The sequence below is a fragment of the Danio aesculapii genome, chromosome 13, assembly GCF_903798145.1.
Source record: "Danio aesculapii chromosome 13, fDanAes4.1, whole genome shotgun sequence".
NCBI lineage: Eukaryota > Metazoa > Chordata > Actinopteri > Cypriniformes > Danionidae > Danio > Danio aesculapii.
This window is the reverse complement of record NC_079447.1, coordinates 31,379,289-31,394,833: the sequence shown is the minus strand read 5'-3', so window position 1 is coordinate 31,394,833 and position 15,545 is coordinate 31,379,289. Positions and strand designations below refer to the sequence as shown.

Below are 15,545 nucleotides of genomic sequence, written 5' to 3'. Positions count from 1 at the left end.
TGTAGTAAACACTAAACAGTGCTAATGACAAACTTGGATCAATGGTCATCCCAATTTACTGCTTCAGTTTGAACCTCTAATTGTATATTCAGTTAAAGAAACCTACAGATGTGCCTATATTGGCTAAAAATCTCCAAGAATTTAAAACACACTGTATTAGAAACCAAGAGAAAAGATGAAGTGAAAGTTTAACACTGAAAGCAGACTGGCTTGATTCGATGCTTGTAATAGCAGGAAACAGTCTTTGGTAAACAGCTGTGAAAGGCAAAAACTCTTAGCAATTGTGTTAGATGACCTAATTTGCAGATGGTTTAACTTGACCATAAAAGAAAAACAAACAGACGAATATAAAGCAGTAATAAAGCTTGATTTTCAGCTTAATGGTCTTCCACAACAGCATAAAGATTATAAATAACTAAATCTCTCAAAAAAGCTGTACTTCACAGAATCATGCAAAAAAAAAATAACAAACGCAGAGCAAAAACAGCATGCCACAGATCAGCAGAAAACACATACAGTTAAAGTCAGAATTATTAGCCCCGCTAAATTATTACCCCCCCCCTGTTTATTTTTCCCCCATTATCTGTTTAATGGAGAGATTTTTTCAACACATTTCTAAACATAGTTTTAATAACAAATAACTGATTTATTTTTATCTTTGCCATGATGACTGTAAATAATATTTGACTAGATATTTTTCAAGACACTTCTATACAGCCTAAAGTGACATTTAAAGGCTTAACTAGGTTAATTAGGTTAACTAGGCTAGTTAGGGTAATTAAGCAAATCATTGTATATCAATGGTTTGTTCTTTTAAGCTTAATTAAGCTTAATGAGGCTAATAATTTTGACCTTGAAATGTTTATTAAAAAAAAAATAAACGTCTTTTATTCTAGCCAAAATAAAACTTTCTCCAGAAGAAAAAATATTATCAGATATACTGTGAAAATTCACATGCTCTGTTAAACATCATTTGGGAAACATTTAAAAAAGAAAAAAAAAAGGGGGCTAATAATTCTGACTTCAACTGTATTTTAAATCTTTAAAAAATATTTTAAAATATTATTATTAATATTGTTACTATTATTATTATGTAAACTATGTTAAAATGAGGAAAAAACAAGTGACAACAGAAGCAAAATAACAGGTATATATTATTCACAAGCCCGTGGTTTTCATTAATGATGTACATAATCTCTCTAAAAACACCAATTGAAAAAATATATTATTATTATATTGGTCTTTATATAAAATAAAAAATGGACAAATAGACGAGGAAAACTGTTTTATGGTTACAAAAACATTACAAAACATTTTAGAAAAAGAATAAGGATTTATTTGTTCTTAAAATTTGCTATCTGTTTTATTAGTATGTTAGGTTATCTAGTTGTTCAGTTTTTTAATGCTTCCATCCTGTTTCATCCCTTAAAATATGCAAAATAATTATTCAGCCGTAAATTTGGTGATAACTTGATTTGAAATAATTCTCACTCAAAAATTGCTTGTATCTGACAAATAAAAACATTGAAACAGCAAGTAACAATGAATTACACAAGAAAAGTCTGTAATTTTCTTTACTTTCAAAACTTACTCAAATTACTAAAAAACTAAAATAGTTAAAACTCTGCTAATGTACAAATTAATGCACGGCCTATTAACACCATTGTCAACAAGAACACCAAATCTTTCAACAACCACTTTGCCCGGACCAATTTAACCCCCACACACACACACACATCTGTCCTTAATACACTCTCACAACTGATGTGTTAAATTAAACAAGCAAGTACGCGAGTGCACACATGCCTCCTGTCAAAATACATTGCCCACTCTTCCCAAGCAAAACCACGAAAAGGTTCATTTTAGCCGGAGTGTGACAGCTCGCAGGTCACAGCGAACTCAAATTAACACTCACTGACAATCCACGTCAGCGGATTAACAACGGGGTAAACTGCACGCTTGACGGCAGATCTCGTCGCCACTCTTTCGCTCTTTGTCCCTGTAAGTCTCACCCTCGCGCCTCGATCCCCCTCCTTCCACACCGAGCCCAAGAGCGGCTGTCATCACGAAGCAGCGTCTGTCAATCCTAGCCTTTAATCCACAGGCACGTGGACGGGGACGCGTCACATATGTTAAGAGGGGGAGATCGGGAATGACTGGGGGGACAGGGAACGGGGTGAGAGAGACGAATACAGGGAGAAGAGGATGACAGAGTCACTGTGACATGTGGCCCACAACCAACTCTGAGGAACTATGAAGTGAGAGAGAGGGGGAAGGGGACGCCATTGACACATACATCAAAGAACCTGGGATTCTACCTTTTTACTACAGCCCCACGATAGGGCTGCACGATGTTAAAAAAACGTAACATTGCGATATTTTGTGATTGTGTGATATATATTTCCATATTACGTATACCATTTTGCCAGACGACTTGATTATCTCTATTTGGAAAGAATCTAGTAATTTTAGATTGGTTGGGATGATTCTATGGAGAAGTGCATCTGTATGAAATATAACAAACCATCTAAAAGAATAGATCAATACAATTAAAATATATATATATATACAATTAAAATAAGCAATGTTTTATCATTTTTGAGTAACAGCATTCAGGTACAGTAATTGAATAATAAAAGTAAAAATAATTTAATAAAATTAATCATTATTAATGTTACAAACGGTACAATTTCTTATCCTTGACTGCTTTTAAAATTACTATACAGTCACAGGCCTCAAAAACAGATGAAAATGATAACTTTTTATATATTATATACACTGTAATACCCAAAAAGTTAAGGTAACTCAAACCATTTGAGGAAACTAATTGGAACAAACCATTTAAGTTCAAAAACTATTCCTAATGAGTACTAAACTTAATCCATTTGAGTAAATGAAGCAATTTGAGCACAGTAAAACCCAATAAATTAAGAGAACTCAAACCAACTGAGTACTGTAAAACCCAATAAGTTAAGGCAACTCAAACTATTTGAGGAAACCGATTGCAACAATCCACCGAACTTAAAAAAATACTAATCTATATGAGTACTGTAAATTTACTTCACTTACGTTAAAGTAATGAGGTTTTTAATTAACTCATTGCCTTCAACACTCAAACACTCGAGTTCAAAACTCTTTTCAAATGAGTAGAATTAACTTTCAGTACACTCATTTCATTAGATAAAGTTGACTGTTGAGTTTTACAGTGTAATAATCCACAGACTCACTCAACATTGCACTTTTCCACTACTTTCCTTCAACCTGCAGTCACTACTTTATTTTTTCCTGTCTATGGGCATTAGAAAAATCAGTCCTGTGATTCCTGTCCAATCAAATCGGTTATAGAAATTAAATCGCATCATAATGAACTCTCTCAAGACATGGGCGATTTATAAATGCAGCAAACTGTTTGGAAGCATTAAAAGTGTCCAAGATGATGTCCAAAATCTTTATACGCTTTGACTCAGAGACTGTTTAGATGGGTGTCACTGATGAGAAGATAAAGTATATCTACTTTATGATGACCTGTATGAAATAGCCTCAAACATAAGTTTAGTTTATGTTTGAGGCTATTTCATACAGGTCATCATAAAGAACTACAGAATGTTAAGTTTACACACTCATCTCAACAAATTACATGTAAACTTTTTACAGCATAAAACTCACTACTCTGGAGTACTTTTAAAAGGACTACTTTTTTACTCATACTTTGAGTAATCTTTACAACAGATACCTTTACTCTATTGTACTACATTTTTGGGCAGGTACAGGTACTTGAGAATGATTTTTCAGTACTTTTTTCACCACTGATGATAAATACGTTTACAATTGCTTATGTATTCTTACTAGAATTATTCCTAAAACGACAGCAGATGTTTTTTTAAATATAGCATAACTTTAATGTGTATTTGCAAGGGTTGTTATTGCTAACTAAAACTATTCAAACATTCTGTTTGCATACACTTGATAACTGAAATGAGGCTGAGACAAAATGTTATATTAATATTAAGTGTAAAACTTGAAGAAATTGTATGAACATTAGAATTTTAAAATATTTTAAATGACTTTAAATGGTTTAACATGAAGCAGACATTACTACTTGAGCTCCACCTAAAATAAAGCTTGTAATTTAATTCATTTCTATAAAACAAATAATTAAAATAATAATAAACAGACTTAGAAATGTCAGGAAAATAAAGATGAAAATCTGCATCAGGCTCACAAAGTCCCACAAAACCCATGATTCATGACCCCTTTGTATTTTCCTACTATTAGTATTTAGAGAAAATAAATGTCAATAAACTATTATTTGACCACAGGGTAAGAAAATACAACAAAACCAGACATTTAAGTTTAAATAACAACTACAACGTCCCACTGTGGAACAAGGATTTGTGGAAGTTTAGAATAAGATGATGCATAGTGTACTTGTCAGCAGAATGAATGGTTAGAGAAGATTAAACAATGTCCATACCTGATGGTGCTGGATGCGCTGGACGTCGCAGGTGAAGTCTGTGTACAGGCTGAACTTTGCAATGTCCTTTGGTTTGCTCTTCTGATCGGCCTGCTGTGACTGCTGTTCTTTCAGGGCAGTTTTAGACACTGCTGAGTGAATGGTCACCGCACTCCTGTCACACCTGAGAGCATACAAGCGTTCACCGTTAAACATACAATCATAATTGAGGCCGACAGGTTAGAAAATGAAGGGCTGATGCATAGTGACAGGTGAGCAAGACATCAGACAGACAAGTAGATAACAGACTGATAATAACTAAGGAATAGGATAAACTGTGAGCCTGCTAAAATATAATCTGTGTCTTACAGTGATTGGACATAGGTGAGAGTTTCTTTGTCCTTCGCGATCATATAGGCCAGAATCTCCTGCACACCTGTGGCCACTTCCTCCAGGCTTGACAATCCTACACAGAGAAAGACAAACAGATTCATTTTCACATGATAACATTCACAGGCAAAAGTGTCTCTGCAATAGCAGAGTTTCTGCAGGATTCACAAAGTCAATTTTGAATTAAATTTAGGACCTACATTTAAAAGACAAAAAAAAATTACTGTAAAATTTTACTTTGTAATTTTTTAAAAATGTTCCCAAGTGCTGTTTAACAGAGATAACTTTTTCAAAGCCCTTTTAAATATAGTACTAATAGTTTTAATAACTAACTTCTTTTGTCTTTGCCATGATGAGATTGCATAATATTTACTAGCTGCTTAGCAATAATAGGTTAGCAGCCAGCTTAAAGTGCGATTTAAAGGCTTAACTAGGTTAATTGAGTTAACTAGGCAAGTTAGATTAAATAGGCAAGTTATTGGACAACAGTGGTTTGTTCTGTAGCCATTCGAAGAAAAAAAAATATTCTTGAGAAGAACAATAATATTAAACTTAGCAGCTTCTCATTTTTTTATGTGGTATCAGCCAAACTAAAAGAAATAAGTGCAACTCTAGAAGAAAAATAGAATAGGAATACAGGGAAAAATGTCCTTTCTCTGTGAACATTCGGGGGAAATGATAATAATAATAATAATAATAATAATAATAATAATAATAATAATAATAATAATAATAATAATAATGATAATGCTAATGCTAATGATAATAATAATAATAATAATAATAATAATAATTTTACAGAAGGGCTTATAATTTAGTATTTAACTGTATACCATAATCTTGTTCTCATTTAAAGTTGTAATATAACTTATTATATTATACAGATTAAACTAACTTCCAAATAAATAAGCAATAGGGCAGCTTCACCCCCCTCCCTATTACACATAAAATGCAAACTTTATGCATAATAATAAATAGAAATGCATATAAATAAGACATATGTATCTAGAAAAATGTTACAAAGCAGCTAATGTCACTGCTGTGATGTCAATGCCAACTGGCATTAAGCATGAGCAAAACAACTGAAGTACTTTGCTGCCCTCTGTTGAACGTTTTTATAATCATCCTTTTTATTTAATACAGAAATTAAGATGACAAATGGAAAGCTGATAGAGGTAGATATACATGAAGTAATGATCCTGTAACCATTAGAAGTCCTAAAATATTAATGAACATATATTCTGTATATTGGTAATGTGGTGCAAAACTATTATTCACCTTTTTCCTAACAATTATTCTGTTTCAGAATACGTTAAAGAATGAATACATTACATATATACAGTGCTCAGCAGATACTGTACGAGTACACCCCACATAAATCTATCTTGTATAATGAATATGTTCTATTGGCTGCCATACAATATTACATTTGTGCATTAGATTAGTCAGTACTGAAGCCAATTCTGGAGCTCATCTAATAAAATAGCTCACGATAACGGTCAAAAAATTTTAAACACCCAAATGTATAAATGTTAGGGGAAAATACATTTAAAAGTAATAATAATCAAGAGAAACTAAAAACTACTAAAACAAATACTAACAAATAAAAATTTGGAGGAAATTTTGTAGCATGTAATTTGTTTTTGCTATGTTTTATTTGAATATATATTATTAAAATTCTTATGTTAATGAATATACCTGTTTAATAAAACTTTTTAGCTCAAATGCATTAAAATATTTGACCAATATTGACTGATAAATGGATGAAAATCTTAATTTTCAAAATGGGGTGTACTCTGCTGCTTTTTGCATCCTGATTATTTGCATTTAATTGCTATATTTTGTTGTACCAATATGTGGTCTGATCTCTCAATTTAACCTACAGTATTACTTATACAGTTAAAGTTGAAGTCAAAATTACTCGTCCTCCTGTGAATAGTTTTTTTTTTTCTTTTTCAAATACTTTCCAGATTATATTTAACAGAGCAAAGAATTTTTCACAGTATTTCCTATAATATTTTTTCTTCTTGAGAAAGTCTTTATTTCGGCTAGAATAAAAGCAGTTTTTAATAAAGAAAAAAAAACATTTTAAGGTCAAAATTAGGGCTGCACAATATTGAAAAAATCTGATATAGCAATATTTTGTTTTATGCAGTAAATATTGCGATATAAATACAATTTAACCAGAACGCTTTATTTGGAAAGAAACCCTTATTTTAGGTTGATTGGGATGATTCTGGAGGGGATTGAATCATTTGCATTTAAAAATAAAATACAAATTTCAGGCATTGATAAATACAGAGCAAAGATTAAACAAATAAATTAACTGTGCTGTACATTATTAATATTCAGGTGCAGAAATCGAATAAGCAAATGTAAAATCTCACTATAGCCTTCATCATATTAAAAATTCTACCAAATTAGCCTTTATTAAAAAATACAGAACAGTTTATTGTGCCTTAATAAATCTTGAAGCAGTTACAGTCCTTAAAACACATGCAAATTATGTTTTTACTCTAGTTACAGCTCCTGCTCAACTTGATAATGCAGATGTAAATGATCGACTATTCAATGCTCAAACAATATATTGTGCAGCCCTAGTCAATATTATTAGCCCCCTTAAGCAAGATTTTTTTTTTTTAAACAGTCTACAGAACAAATATTGTTATACAATGATTCGCCTAAATACCCTAATTTGCCTAATTAACTGAGTTAAGCCTTTAAATTAGCCTTTAAGTTGATAACTAGTCTCTTGAAAAATATCCAGTAAAATATTATGTTCTGTCATCATGGCAAGCATAAAAGAAATCAGTTATTAGAAATGAGTTATTAAAACTATTATGTCTAGAAATGTGTTGAAAAAAATCTTCTCTCCATTGAACAGAAATTCGGGGGAACATATACAGGGGGCTAAAAATTCCAGAGGGCTAACAATTCTGACTTCAACTGTATGTAAAACAAAAATTAGAAACTCCTAAATTGTTCAATTTTACTGGATGTACTGTATTTACTAATTACATGTTTAATCACATAAAAGGCTGAAATACCCTTAGTGTTAGGCTGGATGGAGGCGTGCAGGTTCAGTGTCTGTGGAGAATGAAGCAGAGCCAGTGCAACAGGTTCCAATCCAAGCTCCTTTGCTCGCCGGGCCTTGGACAACTTACTTCCTTTTTTATAAGGGGCATACTAAAGAAGTTGAAAATATTAATAGTTCCCCTAAAAAGCTCAAATGATCAAAATTTTACAATAATAAGTTAATAACTGGGAACATTTTCAATTCGGTGCTTACCACGTGTTCTATTTCATCAGCCGTTGTGCAGTTCTTCAAAGCCATTTCCAGCTCTGAAGTAAGAACTCCCTCCTTCTTTAGTGTCTGAGCAACAGATCTGCTCTTCTTTGCCACAGAACTAAAACGCATACATAAAATTAACTCTAAAAATGTTGTCTCTTTTTTTATTCTGAAGCCAGTAATTGTTTGATTGGTCCCACTTTATAGTAGGTGGCTCTAACTACTATGTACTGGCTTTAAAAAAAATACAATGTGCTAAACGTGTTCATAATGTATTGCAGAACACTTCTGGTTCACTTGAAGTGGGATACGGGTAGGGTTAGGGACACATTTAGTGGAATGGGTAGGTTTAACGATGGGGGTGTAAAGGATGGTCAACAATGTATTAAAAGATGTAATTAACAGAGATTAATTAAATGCATGCATTTAATCAATCAGAAGTACAATAAAAAATACATGTACTTACACAATAAGTACATTGTAACAAATGATTAATTTCAGTACATATTAGTTAGGGGCACCTAATATAAAGTGGAACAGTATTTTTTAAGTAGTCTCCTATACTGATCAAGAGTGCATTTGATCTAAAATACAAATAAAATATTAATGCAATTTAAAATGACTGTTTTCTGTTTTCATTTATTTTAAAATGCAGTTCATTATTGTAATGGCAAAACTGAATGTTCTGCAGCTATCATGTGTGTTACATGATAATATTAAAATTTAAACCAGTCATTCTTTTCAGTATTTATTTATGGGAATTTTTAAAAACATTTATAGCATTTATTCAAAATTATTTTGAAACATTATGCCAGCACTTTCATTTTGAATACATTTTATGCAATGCTGAATAATTATTTTTTTATAACTAAATCAAACATTATGAATAATAGGGTATGTACAGAAAAAGTCATATTCAGTTAAATTAAACATGAGATTCAAATAGTTTACTTAATCTAGGGGTGCCCAAACTTTTTCTTAAGAAGGGCCAAAATACAAACTTCAGAGCTGTGTGCTGAGGGTAAATATAGCAAACTGTTGCCATGAGTTATTTCCTAATTTATTTTCCTAATATTTAAAAAAAAATAGAAAACATTGCTTTATATAAACAAATTCAGTATTATTACAAAACATGTATATATAATAAACATATTACAGTAAAAACTAAATAAATCCCATTTATTACACAATGTCGAATACACAAGTTGAGCTTTTGCAATGATTTTCCCATGATGTTTTGGGCACTGTCCGCTATCTGTCAAGAGACAGTATTTACTTCTTTTTTTTATCTGAATAATTTACAACATTTAATTAAAATGTTTAATTTCTGTTTGGTTTTTGTAGCTCAACTCAACAATAAAACAAACAAAAAAAAAAAGGTTATGTTCAATTCAAAATGAAAATCTCTGTTAAAGGTTCTTCTCAGATAGAATGGTGGGCCAAATCAAAAGTTACCATGGGCCAACTTTGTCCCCCGGGCCCTAGTTTAGACATCTAACTCTTGGATAATCTTTGCTGTCATCTACAGGTTACATTTGATTCATCAACCTAACCAAGGTTATAAAATTTTTTTAAACAATCACATCAAAATATCGGAAAGGTACTGTCACTGAAGACATCCATGACCAAAAAGCATTTTAGATTAATGTGTACCAAACACAAAACAAAAAGAAAATACTTCAGTTATAAATTCACTTTCTCAACTCAAGCATGTTACTGAAAACAGCTCTCACAAACAGATCAGTGTAAAAAAAAATAATAATAAAAGGGGGGGGGGGTTATGGGGGTTAGAACTTCATCTGTCTCTCCGTTTCTTTCTTTCTTTCTTTCTCTTACCGTAACTCTTCAAGAGTCTGCTGCACGTCTCGAACAGCATCAGCATCCATATGGTTGATCAGCTCTTTTCTATAGCGCACCATGAAGGGAATGGTGTTCTCCTCCTCAAGGAGTTGTGCAACGTTCATGCACACCCACTGTGCCACGCCAGCCTTCTCAGAAAGAACCTACATGAGGTGCAATAAACAAACGAATAAGAAATATTTGATTCATTTAGACTTACATAGTTTAAGTAATTACAGTGCTATTTGACAAAATATATATTTGACTTTTTCTAGTTTCATGTAATTAACCCTTTGGCAAACGTGCTTTCTTTAAAAAAGTAGAATTCCCACTTTCCTGACAAATCTGCATATACAGAGATACATCCTTGAACATTTTGATTTAAAAAATACAATTTGTAGATGGCACTAAATTATTTCAATGAGTAAAAATCCCAGTCATTTGTGTTGTCAAATACATCACAAATGACTGAAAGAGTCATGTAAACTAATAAACAACTAATACAATATAAGAAGAACATACATAATTACTTATTAATTTCATACAATGTTGCTTATAACAAAAGTATTGAAAAAAAAACAGTCCAAATCTAGAGGGACTTTAAACATTGTTGTGGAGTCAAAAAGATATCATAAATAATAAAACAGAACTTCAGTGCAACACGGATCAGTATAGCACAACACTAAATGAGTCAATCACTATTGCACACCTCAAGAAACTAATAATAACCCACCCGAATAGGATCCCAGTTCATCTGTAGGTCTTCCAATATGGAACCAACGGATTTGAGTCTTATTGGTCTTCCCTGGGCTCCATCTGAGGTCTTCTGCTTCTTCTGAACAGGTTCTTCAAAGGTAAAACTGTCATCTGGCTCCTCTTTTTTCACCTTGGAGAAAGGCTGGCTTGATGACGGACCTTCGTCAGGCACGTCATCATTATCTTCTGGGACTGGGACATTGTTACTGCTCAGGTTGATGGACAACCTCTAAAATAAAGCACAATGTTGGAATAAAGTAAGTAATCTGAATAGATGATCTTAGGGTTTGTTTAATATATTAGCCCCCCCCCCCCCAATTTGTTTAATTATTTCCCCCAATTTTTTTTCAACACATTTCTAAACATAATAGTTTTAATAACTCATTTCTAATAACTGATTTCTTTTATCTTTGCCATGATGACAGTAAATAATATTTGACTAGATATTTTTCAAGACACTTCTATACAGCTTAAAGTGACATTTATAGGCTTAACTATGTTAATTAGGATAACTAGTCATGATAGGGCAATTAGGCAAGTTATTGTATAACGATTGTTCTTCAGACTATCAAAACAAAATATAGCTTAAAGAGGCTAATAATTTTGACCTTAAAATGGTTTTTTAAAAATTTTAAACTGCTTTTACTCTAGCTGAAATAAAACAAATAAGACTTTCTCCAGAAGAAAAATATTATCAGACATACTGTGAAAATTTCCATGCTCTGTTAAAGATCATTTGGGAAATATAAAATCAAAAATCAAAAAAATCAAAGGGGAGCTAATAATTCTGACTTCAACTGTATATCCTCTTTATCCTGTTCTAGAAACTGTTTAACTCATTGTTCATGAACTTAACTATATACTGTACCTACAGCTTGTATTTCTCTAACATAACAGAAACTCTGTATTAGTAGCACTTGTCGAATTTCTTAAAAGGAAAGTGAATCTAAAAATTTAAATTATCACAATTTCTCAAGTGGTTCCAAAACTAGTACAATTTACTTCTAGGTTTATTCAAAGCGACTTAAAACATTAAAGTATGCAGCCAGATCAGTCTCAAAAATAATACATTTACAAAATAAAATTCATACATGCACAGCACAATTCGCATTTACAAATTCCAATTTGTAAATATGTAAACACACAACTTGTGGAATCCCAAGTAAAAATATTAGTATTAATATTTTTGCCAAATTAATTGGATTTGTGTATTTTTAAAATATGTTTTGAGTTTCCGAAATGGGTTTGTGATATAATTAATCGTGTTTTGAGTTTACAAATTGGATTTTTGAAATTGTGAAATGTGTTTGAGTTTATGAATTGGATTTGTGAATTTACAAATCGTGTTTTGAGTTTATGAATTAGATTTGTGAATTTATGAATCGTGTTTTGAGTTTATAAATTGGATTTGTGAATTTACAAATCGTGTTTTGAGTTTATGAATTAGGTGTGTGAATTTATGAGTTGTGTTCTAAGTTCATGAATTGGATTTGTGAATTTATGTATCGTGTTTTGAGTTTATGAATTAGATTTGTGAATTTATGAATCGTGTTTTGAGTTTATAAATTGGATTTGTGAATTTACAAATCGTGTTTTGAGTTTATGAATTAGGTGTGTGAATTTATGAGTTGTGTTCTGAGTTCATGAATTGGATTTGTGAATTTATGTATCGTGTTTTGAATTTTTTAATTGGATTTGTGAATATACAAATTGTGTTTTGAGTTTACGAATTGGATTTGTTAAATTATGAATCGTGTTTTGAACTTAAGAATTGGATTTTGTAAATTGCGTTTATTCTGTTTTTTTTATTGTTTTTTTTTTATTTTTCATATTTTCAAATAAGTTATTTTTGCGACTGATATGGCTCCATATTAAAGGAAAAGTTCACCCAAAACTGAAGAATCTCTCATCATCCACTCATTCTTCTCGTTCCAAACTTGAATTTATTTCTTCTGTTGAGCACAAAAGAAGTTATTCTGAAAAATGTTAGAAACTAGTAGCCATTGAATTCTATAGTTGGAAAAAATATTACTATGGTGGAGGTCAATGGCAACTATTTTCAACATTCTTCAAAACATCTGTTTTCAGCAGAAGAAAGAATCTCAAACAGGTTTGGAAAAAGAGACGAATGAGGAAATGATAAGAAAATTTTTCTAATTAATGCTTTCCATATTTGAGAGTCACTTTAAATAAAAGGTCAATAGCAAACTAATTGTAAATAATAGATGTAACGCAAGCAAGGAAGATCCTGTAAAGAAAGCAAGAAACCTATAATACACTTATTTTCAGGGAAGTTACTGCTTCTCATTTTAACTACAGACAAAATAACACATATATAAACAATAGCTTACATTACATTAGTTATTGGTGAAAGTCAAAGCATAAGGATTAATGACTTGCCTCTTCTTTGATTGTCACATGCCGCTGTGACTCAGGCTTCAGTAGCACCGTATCTTCATTTTGTTGTTCTGTATTAGGCTTCTCCTTCTTGGCTTTAGGAACCCGTGGAGCTCTCGGCTTCCTCTCTGCTTTAGGTTTCGGTACTTTAGGTTTGGCAACCCTCTTGGTCGCTTTTTTCTTTTCAGTGGATCCATCTGTCCCCTTTTGGGTTTTTCCTTCTTTAGCTTTGCCTTCTTTTAATTTTGGTAACCATTCGTCTAATTCCTCACTGTCATCTTTTTGACTGCCTGTCCTGTAACAAGATATAATTTTCATTAATTTGGCATTATAAAGAAACAAGGTATTATATTTATTTAAAATCTTATTTGCAATTACAATATGCAACTACAGTTGTATTGGAGTATCATTAGGCAATGAAGGCATCATTTTCAAAGCTTATAATTTTTCATGGGAATTAACAAAAAACTATGCTAATTAACAGCAACATATGGGAATTAATGGGAATTGAAAAGAATAAACTGGGAATTTACAATTTATTGCAACAACCATGACCAAGCATAGTAAATAGAATGTTTCTCCAATTTTCTCATTCAGCCAAAAACCGAAAATGCTGTTTACAACATAATATTTGTGTTTGTAATGAACTAAATAATCTATAAATATTCTAAAAATGACTATAAATTATTTTGTCAGTTTCCAAATTGGTAAATTTCCGAAAAAAAATTCCACATGACGTTTCACGAAATGTGCCACAATTTTTCACCTTTGTAACCCTATATGTAATTTTGAAAAAAAAAAACAAAAAAAAAAAACATTTCCTATAACAACAGCATTCAGTTTGGCCATTTCTAATGCATTTATGTCAAAGAGTGCAGTTTTGAGCATGACATAAAGGACCATAACTATATTATACTTCAATATCTTATTGCTACTTATTGCTATACTTATCTTATTGTACATCTGCATTTATTTTTACATATTGTTTACAATAGAACTGTACAATTTTAGAAAAAATTGACATTGTGATAATTTTTTTCTGTAACATATTTCGATATAAATACAATTTCATCAGATGGCTTGAATACCTTTATTTGAAAATAATTCAATGAAGGTTGATTTGGATGATTCTGTAGGGGAGTGATTTATGCATAAAACATAATAAACAAATACAAGCAAAGAGAAATGGCAAAGATAGTAAAGATAAGTAACATATACTGTATTGAATAGTTTTCCGCAAAGTCATACAGTATTCAAGTACAGCCATTGAACAACGAAATATAAAACAACAAAATAGTCTTAATAGTTTAAATAATTCAATAAAATTAATCTTTAATAAAAGACACAAATACTAAAATGTCTTGTGCTCAAATTCTTTAAACTCTCTTAAAATGTCCACAAAGTCACAGCCCTTAAAAATACATGTAAATGATAAACTTTGACTCCATTATGGTTAAACTCTGCAGTGACCACACAAAATCACATGTGATCCTCAACTATAATCCAGACTCATCATTGAACATCACATTGTGTGATGCACATTGATGTGCACACTGTGAGATAGGTGATAAAACAATATATTGTGCAGCCCTATAGCTTACAGTTTGGGATTATTTTTACAAGGAGTTTCTATACTGGTTTGATTGTATCTTGCCCTCCGTTTTGTTATTTTTGGAGTGAGTTTCTGTAGCTAAAACGCAATAGACTGGCCCTCAAACCATTAACATGTTTTCAATACTGCTGATTAACAGTATGAAGAAATAGCCTAATGTTTACGTACACAAAAACCTAGGATCTTAGTCTTGGTAGTTGATTTGTAATTAAAACCGTGATGAATTGTATATGAAGACTTACATGTCATCAAAATCATCATCATCAGTCGTAGGCTCTGTGTACACCTTTGCTGTTGTTCTTGGTCTTCGGAGCATCTTTGTGTGGAAAACAAACTAAATTACAATGACAAACAAAGATGTCTTGGATAATAACGTATGTGTTCAACCATATATTGTTCTTTACTTTTTATTAACAATATTTCCCTAAGTATACAAATTTTAAGGCAGCAGGTTTTGAGGCAATCAGCACCCAAATTAAAATTGCGATAAACTCTTTGCGCAATACAAAGTCATGGGTAATGTTGTGCTGAATGTTAAACGTTAACAAACAGAAAACTGTATAATCTGGACTGGTGTGTAATTTTGAATTTAGCGCGCGAGCACGTAATTTATGTGTAATTTGTATGGATTGTTGGTTACCCAAACGTACTACGGTTTAACCAGAGATGTATTCATATAGAAAATGCTTAAAGAACAGTTAAAACCTACTATTTTACTCTAACAGACACCTATTTCACGACTGAATGATGGGTTGTTTCCTTAACGACGTCAGCATCAGGAAGTGATGTAATTATGACTTCAAAATAGC

At 31.6% G+C, this 15,545-nt stretch overlaps 1 protein-coding gene across 3 annotated transcripts in view; it reads right to left on the bottom strand.

The window, feature by feature from the left end:
• srbd1 (S1 RNA binding domain 1) overlaps window positions 1-15,517 on the bottom strand; it is a 118,999-nt gene extending 103,482 nt beyond the window's left edge. The window contains exons 1-9 of one of the 3 annotated variants that reach the window (XM_056470235.1): window positions 15,446-15,517; window positions 14,979-15,052; window positions 13,128-13,419; window positions 10,705-10,956; window positions 9,969-10,135; window positions 8,133-8,250; window positions 7,891-8,029; window positions 4,823-4,919; window positions 4,475-4,637 (exon numbers count right to left, since the gene is read on the bottom strand). In XM_056470235.1, the coding sequence (XP_056326210.1) occupies window positions 4,475-4,637; window positions 4,823-4,919; window positions 7,891-8,029; window positions 8,133-8,250; window positions 9,969-10,135; window positions 10,705-10,956; window positions 13,128-13,419; window positions 14,979-15,052 (1,302 nt within the window). In that variant the 5' untranslated portion in view covers window positions 15,446-15,517. Of the gene's footprint in view, window positions 1-4,474; window positions 4,638-4,822; window positions 4,920-7,890; window positions 8,030-8,132; window positions 8,251-9,968; window positions 10,136-10,704; window positions 10,957-13,127; window positions 13,420-14,978; window positions 15,425-15,445 lie in introns of those variants that run through there. The other 2 variants (XM_056470234.1, XM_056470233.1) reach the window with 2 other exon arrangements.
• Window positions 15,518-15,545: the final 28 nt, after the last annotated feature.